Source organism: Pterocles gutturalis, unplaced genomic scaffold, assembly GCF_000699245.1.
Source record: "Pterocles gutturalis isolate BGI_N339 unplaced genomic scaffold, ASM69924v1 scaffold19869, whole genome shotgun sequence".
Lineage (NCBI taxonomy): Eukaryota > Metazoa > Chordata > Aves > Pterocliformes > Pteroclidae > Pterocles > Pterocles gutturalis.
Window position 1 is genome coordinate 29,735 of NW_010128697.1, and position 13,710 is coordinate 43,444.

The 13,710-nt window shown below is 38.3% G+C and overlaps 1 protein-coding gene across 1 annotated transcript in view; it reads left to right on the top strand.

The window, feature by feature from the left end:
• Positions 1–13,710, top strand: part of LOC104466348 (syntaxin-binding protein 5-like) — a gene marked incomplete at its 5' end in the record, with an annotated part of 58,462 nt that overhangs the window by 19,511 nt on the left and 25,241 nt on the right. Inside the window, one exon of the mRNA XM_010079732.1 lies at positions 11,042–11,105. Coding sequence (XP_010078034.1) covers positions 11,042–11,105 — 64 coding nt within the window. The remainder of the gene's footprint in view (positions 1–11,041; positions 11,106–13,710) is intronic.

Here is a 13,710-nt window from a genome sequence, read left to right on the forward strand (position 1 = left end):
TTCCCCAGCTATTGTTACTGACTTTCAGTAATCGCTGTGTCCCCCAGGTTGACAAAGCTGATGCCTCGTTTTCTTTCTTCACCTCTGCCCCAACCGGACTTCATAGGCACAGTCATAAAAATCTAATTTTATCTTCAAAGGAGATAAAAACAAGGATACACATTCTAATCAAGATTCAGACTGTCTGCTGGTAAATCTTTTGTCCAGTTCTCAATTTTGGAATTTTTTTATTTTTTTTTTTTGTCCTGCCTTTGTAAAACTTTGCTCAGCTCTGCTCAGTAGTTTTGGATGAAAAATTACTTCTGGAAAATGTAGTTTAATAAAAACCAGCATGAATGTATTCATTCTGATGAGTTCTTCAGGTGGAAAGTACTTTACTTATTCTCTCTCACTTTGATTTGGTGATGTTGACATATTAGAGGGGTGGTTTATTCCTATATTTTGAAATGTATATATACTGTATTGAGTAGGTAATATCTTTGAGGTTTTGAGAACAGCAGATTTTTGGTTTGTGTGCATTTGGAATTTTCCTCCAGACATTGGGATGTTTCTATTCTGTACGGATATACATCTGAAAGTTTTTTTTATGAAATGGAAGCCTACCACCAAGTTTCACTTCCTAATTCTTTCAAAATTATTTTAAAATAAAGATAAATCCTTTTTTTTTTTTTAAATGGTCACAACAGAACTTTTTCATGAGAACAGAGTAGAATGATGACTCTCTTCAATGAAAAGTACGTGAGAAATAAGGGCTGCTTACTAACAAGCTTCAGTACTGAGCTGTTGAGATAGGTCATCTGCTGTGCAAGAAGCTACCTCCGTAGAACCTTTTAGTAAACAAGCAGCCTCTCCCACCTATCTTCTTTGTATTGCCTGTGCAGGGGTATACTTAGATTTTTCAACATTTTTCTTCCATAAGTTGTGAAAGGTAGGCCTTGTCACCTCAAGTACTTGGGGATGCTGCGTGGTTACCATAGCAATTTCTTCTTCTAAAAATCTATTTTGCCGTGTACTGTTTTGTGACAGTGGAGCACAGGTATTCATTCATTACTGATTCTAGTTCTATCAATCTTACAAGTATAACTTGATCCCTGTAAGTGGTGTGCTAGTCTAAGAAGGCTGTATCCTCTCCACTCAATCTTGTCATGTACTTGATATAAAAGGGAGGAAGCTGTCCTTGCCTGTATCACACAGGTAGACAGGGTATCCTGTGTGTCTCCAGATTAATTTCTCTTTATTAGAGTAAGAAGCTGTTGGGGATAATGATGATATTTGCCACAGCAGCCACTTTTAGCAGATGCTATAGCACTGATGAAGTTGAAACTAGGTGACTTTTCTCAGAAAAGTAATTTGAACTCTCTTTGGTAGCAAACGATGATGTCGCTTCCAGTACTATTTCTTTCTTGCAGGAAAAGTGTAACTAAGATTTAAAGGAAATGTTATTAACTTTAAGTGTACTTCAGGAGAATGGGCTTATGATAGTAGACTTTCCTTTAGAATTGTACTGAGATGTATTTTTGAGAGAACTATTTTACTTTGGGCCATCGATATGTTCTTATTTGATTATATTTTTTAATCTTCACATTATTTTCACATAAGCTTTACATAATTTTCATATTTTAATATATAGAATCATACAATAATTCATGTTGGAAAGCCCCTCTGGAATTTTCTAGACCAACTTCCTACTCACAGTAAGATCAGTTACGAGACCAGGTTGTTCAGGGTTTTATGAATTCATAGGGCCTGTTAATGCTGGGTACTTTCAAAGGTGAATGAAAACAGAAAAACATATTTATGCAAAGCTTCAGGAACAGCTTTAGCCTTAGCACAAACAATGTAAGATGTAATAGTGCTCATAACATGGTTTTTCATTCTGAGATAGATTATATCATTTCAGAGTGTGGGATTAGTTTGAAGATGTTACTATTCTCTATAAAGTTTGGAAGGAGAGGGTTTACTTTCTGTGCAAGCGTATTTGTGTCAAATTTATTGGCAAGGAGAGCCCAGTAAAAGTGAGTGCTTTGCTGCTATATTCAAGTTGTCAGTTTAGATGGAGGGTTTCTAAATAGAATTTTGAGTGTGTTAGATTTGTGTGTCATCTGCAAAAACAACCCTGAAGGAGAGTTCTTCCCTCTTCGTGCATCTCTCATCAGTTTCTGAAATTGCAGACTAAGACTAACAACATAACTTGACTTTCTTTCAAAATTCCTCCTCATTTTTTTCACTGACTTGTACCTACTTCTAATGAAATCTCCATGAATTTTCATAATGTGGATTTAACTCTGTTGTCATTAAGATTTCAAGGCTTTACAGTGAAAAACAATAGGAGGTTGGACTGGTTCATTTTTTTAAAAACCTGAAGTGCTTCGACTTTGGAATGTTAAACTATGTATTACCATACCTACGTCACTGTGAAGCCAGATTACAGGTCATTTCGTGAGAGTATGAAAAGAAAAACCCCACCCATCTGAAATTCCAGTTCTCTTAGTTTTCCAGAACGTGGTTGAAGAGTGTCTCCATATACATTGCTAACACTATGGCCAAGGTAACCTGAAGAGGTCAGAGTACCTGTGTTGTCATTTCCCTCTTTGGAAAACACCTACAGGTTGTGTTCTAGACTTTAATCATGGACTGAGTTTGTCCCTCTAAGGTCATGATGACGTAGTTCAGTAAATAATATAATAAATGGTATTGCATAGGTGAAAAAAATATGGAGCATAGAAAACATGTGCCAACAATTCAGTTCAGTCTGTTCATGGACTTGCCAAGGTTTCAACCCCACGAAGAGTTTCATCACATTCTTGAGATTAATGCATTACAGAGAAAATAGCTCTCATCCTCAGGAAAAACAAACAAAACAAAACATCACCAGTCAGTGAGGCCCATCAAATGACTACAAGAATTTTTTTTTCTAACAGTGATTTTGTTGCAGTGGAAGACTGAGGTGAAGAGGCTTAGTAGTTTAAAGAATTGAAGGAGAAACAGGTTTGGATGTAACATTTTTAGACTTCACGTATGATAGAAGAAATCCTAACACCTTGTCCTGCTTGGCTACTGTGACTTTTAGGTTGGGTTTGGGTTTGGTTTTTGATAGTTTTTTTGTTACCATTAGTGATTTAGTTGCCTACTTTTCTATCAAAATATACTGAAAGGTCTGTAGAGCACTATATATTGGAGTGAGAGTGGTTTTCTCATTATGATCTGTTCAGTAGCATCTAGTAGAGATGTGTGTCAAAAAGATAGTTGCAATACCTATTTTATCATAGGGACTATTGTCTTCTTATATGGGAGATCATCCAGCTTGCTTAAACAGTATCTAATATTAGTGAGAAACTAAGGCCAGAATAGACTAATAATGCAAAGGAAACATGAAATTTTTTGTTTGAGATGTTTTTCAGTAATGAGGCATAACTTATTCTAGAAGTTACAGGAAAAATTCCATTATAAATCATGTGCACTGCCTAAGTTTCAGTGGACCTGGCCTTGTCCAGAGCTGAAAAAGAACATTAGAATATGAGGAGGTTTAGAAATATTTTCTCTGTCAATTCTTGACTCAGCTATTTCTATTATCTCATGCATTGTCACTACCTCAGACTACACTGAAGCATCTTTTCCCTATGAATGAAGAACAACTTAAAACTTTTTCACTTGTCATTTCTCTGTCATGTAGCAGAGCTAGTCCTTTACTAGAGATGGGTGGGGCTCATTATACTGTTTGGTTTTCTACTCTCTAATAAGAAAACAGTTTCTCTATTTTCCTTCAGAATGCTTGGAAATAGGTCTGGAAGAGAAAAATAGTCAATGAGCCCAGTGTGTCTCTGTTTCTTCCAACTGCACTGAGATTAATTTTCTCAGGCTGCAGGATCATACATTTTGGAAGGTCATCTGGTGTTAGGAAGAAAAGGAAGATCTTGATATGAGTCCACTGATCTCCAAAAATGAGAAATCTGCATTGTAAGCCCCCTTCCCAAGCATGCAGATTCCAGTGTTTGAACACCCCACTAACCAATGAATGAATAATCGAAACTTGTCAAAATTTATGGGATTTGGTGTATCAAAGAATTGGGCAAATATGAAATCTGTTATGACAGAGCCATAACTTTGTCTTTCCTTTCTTAGCCCTTTCCTTGCCCAGCCCCATTTCCTAGATGTGTTTCAGAGCCAGCAGTTCCACAGCAGTGAAGGAAAGCAGCACACAGGAGGAGAAATAGCAGTCTAGGAGCAACTGCTACCCTCTCTGTGCACGGACCCAAATGGAAATCGTTCTTAGTGTAAAGAAAATGCAAGTTTCAAGGCATCCTTCTTCTAGACATTTTAGAAGTTGTAGCTAAGACTCAGAGTTGCATCTTGAGGTAGAACTGATTCTTACTTACTCCAGTTCCCATCCTCATCTTTTTAATTTTTCTGTCTCTACCAATTAAAAGAAAGTCTTAAAAACTCTGGTGTGCTGCACCTTTGTGGAAAGCAGAACTGCAGAAGTACTACGGAAGTATCTGCTTATGCACATGCTTTTCTCAGCAGTGTCACATTTAGTCAACTCCAACTCCATAACAATGACTAATACAGAAGTTTTCCTTTTTTTTTTTTTTTTTCCCCTAACTCCTTCTACCACTTTCTACCACCAGATTTTAGTTCTTCTCAGTGCTTCTGTAATTGTGCAGGCTATTTTTTTCAAAAGGAAAATTGTTTTGTCTTGATTTGATTCTATTTTTTCACACATTACTTTTATCTGCTTTAAATATTGTCTTGGTATTTGAATTTCCTACAATAGTATGTAAGTCACTCCGTTTCTAGAGTGCACAAAACTTCCTAAAATGATGGAGGAATACATCACCTATGTATTTTCCACATTTTCCAGGGTCCAAATTATAATATTGCTGAAGACTTCTTTTTGAGTTTTCTAATTTTAGAATAAAATAATTAGATAAAAGCTTCCATCCTTCCAAGTTTTCTGAAGACTCCTGTTTTACAGTGAATGGTTTCTTCATTTCAGTCCTGTTCTTCTGAGTAAGGGTCAAGTCTTATGGCATATCAGCTCTCTAATGTCCCAGAATGAACGCACACCAAATAAATGGATACCTGCTGCTGTCAGGAATAACTTCTGATGAAGTGCTCAAAGTATCACTCCTTTCTTAACAAACCTAGTTCTGTACAACTGTCATAGAAACCTTTTGGTCCCTTTTTCAATTCTTCTGCAGTCTGTTTCTGTGGGCTTAAAGGTCGATGAAGGCTATGAAATGTTGCAGTCTTTTGTATCATTAGCTCATACTTTGTCTTGCTCAGTTGAAGGTAGCTTTTGCTTCAGGAATTTTTTACTGCAAACCATTGTGGATATTTTTTGGAATTGGATTTCATTTTTTTTTTCTTTCTGCTGTGTGTGGACCTGGCTTTGTCTTTTGTCTTTTTCATGTTTTTTTTCAGAGCTTTTTTTTTCTCAGTCGTTCTCAGCTGTACCCCAGCTAGTATTTGAGAATGAAGAATTCTCTTCCCAACTATTTCACTTCTGCCTTATATTTGCCTACTGATTCTTTCTTATTTTCCCATTTCTTAAGGGATAGGATCTAGTAAGTTTTTACACAGTCTCCTAAAGCCAGCTTGAAGGAATGCCTACACACAAGTATCTGGCATCAACAGTAGTGTGTTTTATTCAACATAGCCTCAAATGTGGTTGGTTTCCCAGCACCTCTTTGTCCTTTCCAGGAGTTGTTGGATCTCTGCTTTTGTTTTTAATGCAGTTCAGCAGTGTTCTTCTTTCTTTGTGGGCTGCTCCACAATGACAGCATACAACTGTCCAATGACAACTCTGCTGTAATAGCAATGAGGAGAAAAAAAAAGTTGTATATACTAAAGCTACATGAGGCAGAATGTGTTTGTGTGTAGACGTTTCCACATGCAGTATAATTTACTGCATGAAAGTAGTAGTTACTGTACCTGTAGCTCTGATAGTTTCATGAGTTCTGCAAACTGGTATTATTGCTATAATATAGTTAACTAAATAATTGCTTCATTTAATCCTACTCATAGTGCAGTCGTGATGCCTACCCTTAGGAGAAGTTGACTGTAGAGCCTAATGCCTGGCACTCCTTTTACAAGCAGCACTTCTCTAGGGCTCCAGAAAACATTGCTGTTTTTTCTATTTATACATACTTTCCTTGAGGACACAAGAAGATACAAGAAGTAACTCACTGATCTGCCTTTGGCAGACCATTCCTGGTCTTGGTGTGGTGCAAAGGACTAGCTTTGGGATGCTAGCCACAGTCCTGCACTAGGAAAGAGATAGCATCACTCCAGGAGAAGCAAGAAAGATGTATTGCCAGAGAAGATTTATCATGTCTCTCCCTCTGTATCCAGCCATAGGGCAGGTTCAGAGCAACAAGCGAAAGCCCATGTGGAATGGAGAAAGTTACAACCCTTTCATGCACAGTTTTCTTCCCTGCTCCATCTGAACTAGTGGTATTTTGTATCGGTATATCCTCCTCCAGACACCTCTCACAAATGGGACTGTACAAGTCCGATCCCAAACCAAAACAAAAGTTTGTGCTTCATCTTGTGAATACTCCTTGTTGTTTAGTCCAAAGAGGAATCAGTTTTGATGTAAATACTTTACTTGAAAAACCCAATGTTTCTTGGAGCCCTGGAAAGGCAGTGCAGAAGGACTGCCAGGGGGTAGGCTCCACAATTCCAAGATGCTTCAGGAACATGTGTTGTCATTACTCCAGAAACTCTGTGTGTGATCTGATATGCGATGGCACATCTGAAATGAGTTTTAGGATATACAATTATTTGAAAAAGGCCCTTTCTCTTTTCCTGACAGAGTTAGAGTTAGGACTGCCAAACTTTATAGACTCTGTTTCCTCTTACCTATGTATAATCAAAGCTGGCAGCTGTTAAGCAATCAAGGTATTTGTGGTGGGTAGACCCTCGTTGGTTGTGAGACTCTCACACAGCTGCTCCCTCACTCCCCCGCCTCAACAGGACAGGGAAAGAAAATAAGATGGAAAATCTCATGGGTCAAGATAAAGACAGGGAGATCATGGACCAGTTACTCTCAGTGGGCAAAACAGATGTGGCTGAGCAGGGGAGGGGGATGGAGAATGGGGGCTGTGGTCAGTCCATTACAGCTCCTCTCTGCTGCTCCTTCCTCCTCACGCTTTTCTCCTACTCCAGTATGAGTCCTTCCACGAGGTTCAGGATAAACCTGCTCATGTGTGAGCTCTCCACAGGCTGCAGTTCCCTCAGGAAACATCCCCCAGTGCCAGCATGGGATCCTTCACAGGCTGCAGGGGAAATATCTGCTCCAGCACCTCCTTCACTGACCTTGGTGCTCACAGGGCTGTTTCTCACACTTTTTTCCTCACTGCCTGTGTAGTGGTTTTTGCCCTTTCTTACCTTTTTTTTTTCCCCCAGAGGTGCCACCATCTATGCTGAGGGGCTCAGCTGTGCCCTGCTGTGGGTCTGTTGGAGGCAGCCCTGACGTCTCCCCACAGAGACACCCTGTATCTCACCACCCCCAACACCTTGACACCTAAATCAAATATTTCACAAAAAAAGACCTAACAAGAGTGGAACCAAAGACTGCTGGTGTACGTGTGAAAGCAAAACAATGGTTCATTGAGTCTTTTGGTAGAGTGACATACCTGACAGACTAAAATAATAAAATTGGAAGAAAATGGAAGAAGCCTGACCATGTCAGTTATAATACAAAACAACTAAACTATTAAAATACTGAGGAGTGAGATAAAATAAATATTAAGAAAATACTTGTATCAAATATAGAAGAAAGAGAATGAGGAAAAATAAAATCTCATATATTTAGTTCACAGACTACTGTGTCTGGTATCAACTTTGCTGCTGATGTATATGAAGCTCGTACTCAACAAAACTAAAAAATAGCTAGGAAACTAATAATAAAAAGATAACACTCCTAAAAGAAATGAGAAATTACTAATATCCTGAAAAGCAAAAATAAATTTTGTTATAGGGTAGTAAATCTCAGGATCCTCCAACTATCATTTATTGTAGATTCAAGAGAGAAGTGGAGGAGGTAGGAAAAGGTATTGTATTAGTGAAAGTTACCGCTTTTAGCTGAGGTCTTAGCATGGAAATCCGAGGCTACGTCCCTGCAAGAATATAAGATAAAAATAAAACTGGTAGTGAAAGACACTTTTCCGTTTACAGAGGAACTACTAGTTTGTGTGACGATGTAAATATAGTTTGCCTAAAGTTAGATGTAATGTAGGGTGGCTACAGCTCTACCCAAAGACAAATGGATACATTGTTTGGTAAGCAATGAGGTATGTAACTTGAAAAGAAGATGGTCATTGCACAGATTTATCTAAATTGTTCTTGACCTTTAAAATTGGTAGGTACAAAGAGCGGCGTAGGTGGGATCAACCTTTAGCTTAGAAAGACAGTATCCTCATCCATTTGCACCAATTTTGCCAGTATTCCCAGTCAAGTACCAATATTGGTATGGCCAAGCAACCCAGTCTGCATACTGGTTAGTTCAATGGGCTCGGTTAACCACCAAAACCAGTATGCCTTGTCAGCCTGTGTGTGTGCTCCTTCCACCATTTCGTCTGTTACCACCTTAGTCATGCCTGATGTTTGCTTGGCTCTGCTACCTCTTCTGTCATGTCAGTGGTTCTTATCTGGCTAAATAGTGAAATGCTGCCTCTTTTCTTCATGATCTTTCCTTTTATTCTTCTCCTTCCTCCTTTGCCTGTCATGGCATAGGCAGCATGTACCCCAAGTAGACCTAGTCCTTTCCATCAACGTATTCTGACCAGTTTAGATAGGTGAACCTATGTCAGAAACAAAGTCCAAAGCAGCCTAGAATGTCCCAAGCTGTCATATTCACTCCCTGAGGACAGATGTACAAGATGGGTGTGGGTCGAAGCACTGCTTGCAAATAGCCTCATCTCACCCCTCCGTTCTCCATCACTGCCTACCTGCCTTGCCTGCTCCAAGGTCTGGTGTTGTGGAAATGATTTTTTTTATTCCAGTACAGGTTACTCAGAAACAAAAGCTCAGCCAGAGGGCTCCCTCTGGGGAGTTGGCTTGAACAGGAATGACAGACAGATCTCCCGCTAACTGCATCTCTGCAAAAATTGTTGCATGCCATCTCTCAAGCCAAATGGGTAATTTCTGCTGTCACCATTAAAAACAGTCTGTACAGAATATTACTGTATAAACAGGCTGGCCACTGATTTACTGCTGATCTCACTTCTGTGCTATGATATGTTGCAAAATGCTCTTGCAGAAGCCATGGTTGCCAAGACCTCATGTAGAAAAGTAACATGCTCCAAGTATCTGTAGAAACATGATCTGCCAAAGACGAAGATGATGGCATGGGATCATCTCATGGAGAAGGTTCACTAAGGAAGGGACTTGCCACATTATTACTAGCTTTGTGTATGTGGCTAGCAGTAATGGTAAAATATATGTGAAGGGCTGGGGTATAGTCTTGGAAGGTTATCTAGCCTTTAGGTGACTTGAATTTTTCTATCTCTTTGGCCTGGAATAAACTTAGTTAGGAAGGTCTAAGGTTGTCTGGAGTAATTTTTCATTGTCTTTACTCAGAAGTAAAGATCAGACAAGGTCTTTGCCACCCCACTTTGGGCCAGCTTTGGTGCATGAGCACATATGACCAAATATAGCTGAAATATTTAAAACATTCTGCTGGAAAAAAAAATAGAGGCCAGACGAAACTGGGCATGCTTTCAAGAGTGTTGGAGCATTATGTTTGGGGAAGGTGGTGTCTATGAGGATATGGATTACTCCACAGTAATTTAATGTTTCAGTTGCCTGGGAATTTTTGCGTACCACTCTTAATCTTCATTTGGAGTCTGACCTGGTAGAACAAAAAGGCCAGTTTTGCTATACAACAGTATTTGAGCCAAAGGAGGAGGACCACTGTTAATTTAATTAGTCCTTTGAGCAGTTTGGCTGGAGAACCTTATTTTGGTTTGTTTCTTTAATTCTCTTGCAGATTGTTTTTCAGCTTGGAGCCTAGGTAGTTTTAGGTATAGCTTCCAGATAAATTCTTAGCTTTATGGGCCCTGCCCATCCCTGCTCTATTTCTTTTCCTGATGACCTTTGGTGAACCAAGACCAGCCACGCAAGTCTAGATCCTAAGCCGAACTCCAATGGGCATGTGCTCTGACACCAGAATCTAAATGGAAAAAAGGTCCTGTTCTGTGCAGGCGTTCAAATAGCCTGAAGCTTTGTGGACTGGTACTTGTCTTCTTGCTCTGCTTGACTTCCAGGTCATGAGGGTCTGGTAAAAAAATATGACAGCTGAAAAATCTTCATCTGTCCAGTTTCCTATGGTTTGCATTTGCTGTCAGGTGCTGGACATTGGTGACTTAAGCAGCAGTCCCTGTACTAAGTTGCATATTATGTTGTTGGTACGTTACAAAAAGAGGGGGGACAGCAAGAACAATATGTAATCTTTATAGAGGCTTATGAAGACTCATGGGATGAGTCTTGTGGCTGAGGAGCCTCACTGAACATGCATTGTGGGTGTAACTGCACAGTAATGCTAAAAAGCTACCTGATAGAGCAGTGTAGGTAGGATTACTGAAGTCCTGTCATTAATGAGATTGGAACTTGGTGATGCTTGTTATCAGTAATTGAAATGAATCCAATGAAGACTTTGCAAATCCTTGTAAGATTAGCCTTGAAATTGAGCAAGTAAGGAGGGAGGACAGAAAGAAAGGGTGTTGACAACAGAAAAGGCAAAAAAGCCTTCTAAATGAGAGGAAAAAAATTACTGTAATAGGAGGAATAGTGAGATTCTTAAAAATAGAAGAAATAGTTCTTCAACAAAGGAGACTGCCTATAGCAACAAAAAGGAAATAGAGGAGAACATGAAGAAATAACGATAACTTTCAGACAGTTATCTTCCCCTGTTGGGCTTTTTAAAATGACTTTCAAACCTCTGGAAGTACACATTAACACACCTAGAAATTAAGGTAAACATCTAGCTTTTCATGCAAGAAACATTCACAGATTTGAATTTATTTTTGTCTTGCAGATCCACAAAGACTCACCCTGGGCCAGTTGTACATTTAAGTGACAGCCCAAGAGATGAGGGAAAAGTGAGTACAAGTAATGCTATAAAACACTGCAACATTTCATAGACTTTATTTTCCTTGATAGCTCTTTCTTTTTGCTTACTCACTAGTTCTATCGTCTGCTTTCTTTATACATTTGCAAGGTCACTTTTACTATTTTCCAGTTTTTAAGAAATAAAAAGTTGTACAGTTTTAATGAGTAAAAATCTATGACACAGACAACGTACTGTCCTTTGAAACGTATAGCCAATCAAAGTCGTTCCTGATTAAGTAAACTTGAGTTTTGCTTAAGTAAGTCTTGACTAAAAACTGTATCATGACTACAGTACTGGATAAGCATGCCATTATGAAGGCGTTATAATAAGTTTTCATAAGATAATAAGTCTTATGCAATAATAATAATGATAGTAACCCACATTTGGAACTTGCTGCTGTTTGTGAATAGAGTTGAGAATAGCAAAGAGCTGTCAATAACTGGAAGCAAAATATATAGTCAGAGTGTTAGGGTCGTGTTTGATACCATCAGGAGGTAAAATCTGAGCTGGCTTTATTTGTATGGTAGCTTTTCCAGAATGACATTTTGTTGCCAGAATATCAGTTTTATTAGCACTTTTTTATTTATGTGTTGCTACTGAATTTTTGAGCATTTTGCCTGTGTGGAAGGGGCATTTAACTATCTCATAATTTTTGAATTTCTGATACTGATATGGGAGACATTATGCTGAAATTAATATTGCTACCTAGAAGAACACTGATGACTACATCGGAATTTCATTTGCATTATCCATCCTTGGACTTATCCATATGGCAAGGTGAACTATGTGCAAATGAGGCACCTGCCACCAAGTTCTCCAACAAGTTAGATTGGATCTCTAAGCCTTTTTGGAAGAAACACAGTAGGTCAAGCAACTTAGAATACAGCAAATAAAGTAATTGGACACTATGAAGCATAGTGTTTTAGCTTCAAACCAGAAGCCATCAAGAAATGCTATTTGATGATCTATGTCAAAATACCCGATAAAAATAAACGTTTATTGATGAGGCATAACTCTTGTTCACTGGCCACAACAGAAGCTGCTGATGACCTACCTAAAGCATGCCACGTAGGGAAAAAGGATACGTGAGTGAACATCTCTTACAGCAATGTCGTGCACCATGTCCAAACAGAAACCTAAAATATTTTTACTTCATCAGAAAGAGAGAAGATTAAAAGGCCTCAGGAAAGGGAGTTAGAAGAGAACTTGCATGGAAATACAGTTGCTTGTTGCTCAGAGAGCACATTGGAGACATCTGGGCACTGATGAAGTACTGGCATACTAACAACAACAGCAAAATCAGATGGAACCCTATGAAAAACAAACATGGGAAATTTATGGGGAGAAAGAGTACAAAACGTAAGCCATACTGAAACCATCCTAGTGCATCTGTTTGTATCATTGATAGATTTAGAGTGGTATACAACAAAAGAAGTGGTATACAACAAATTGGTGCTAACAAAATACTTGCAGATTTGCAGAATGTGAAATTGGTAGTGTTTGACGTACGCAGGAAGATATCAGTAAAAGGTACACACAGATGTAAGAGGAGATCCAAGCACGAAATCTGAAGACAGATCAAAAAATCCAAAAGTTGAGAAAAAAAATAAACAAAATTTTTCAACTAAGTCTCACAAAACTTTGGTTGAAAGAGTGCAGGATTAAAAAGTCTTTCTTCAGAATGGGGAAAAAATAATTAAAAAAAACAAACTCTGGGGACTTTTGGTGTTCAGCATAGTCATAAATGACCTAGAAAAGAAAGTAAGCTGTGATGTGATCAGGTTTGCTGGACTTTAGGAAGTAGAGAAACTCAGCAGTAAAATGGCAAGTCAAATACTGTCTTTTGTAATTATTCAGTGTAAATGATGGGAAGTGACATGTGTGGAGGAAAATATTTCTGACTTTACATATAAAACAATGGGTCTGAGCTGATCATTGCTGTTTGGTATCACGAGCTTCAAGTGGTGATTGACAATTCAATTAAAATATCAGCTCAATGCTCAGTAGTGAGCATTAAGAAAATAAAGAAAATAAAAATTAGGCATTATCTGGAGAACAGAGAACAAAACAGAGATATTGCATAAATGCATGGTTGACTTGCTTGCTCAATACTGGGTATAATTTTTGTCCTTCTATCTCAAAAAGAACATAATTGTGCTAAAAGAAATTCAGAGAAGGTGCAAGGTTTTCTGTATGACCCACAACTAATTCAGACAGGACAATTCATTATGAAAAAAGAGCTAATTGTGATTCCAAGTTTGAAAATCACAATTGTTATTTAGAGAGTAGAAACAATTCATAGTCTCTTTCAATACAAAGACTAAAAGGATATCAAATGAAGCTGATAAAAGTCAGGTTGCAAACAAGCCAGTTAAGTACTTCTTCAAATGTGCAATGGGTAGAAGCTATAAAACTTTTTCCAAAAGGTGCTCTGGGTGCTGAAAATGTATATTGGTCACAAAAGAGGCCAGAAATGTTAACACAAGAGAAGTCAATTCAAGGGTTACTGAAGAGGTTAGCTGAATTTTCCTAAAGTTTTATTAAAAATGAGGTTAAACAAAGTCATGTCTAGTTGAGGAGCTGACTATCTGAGA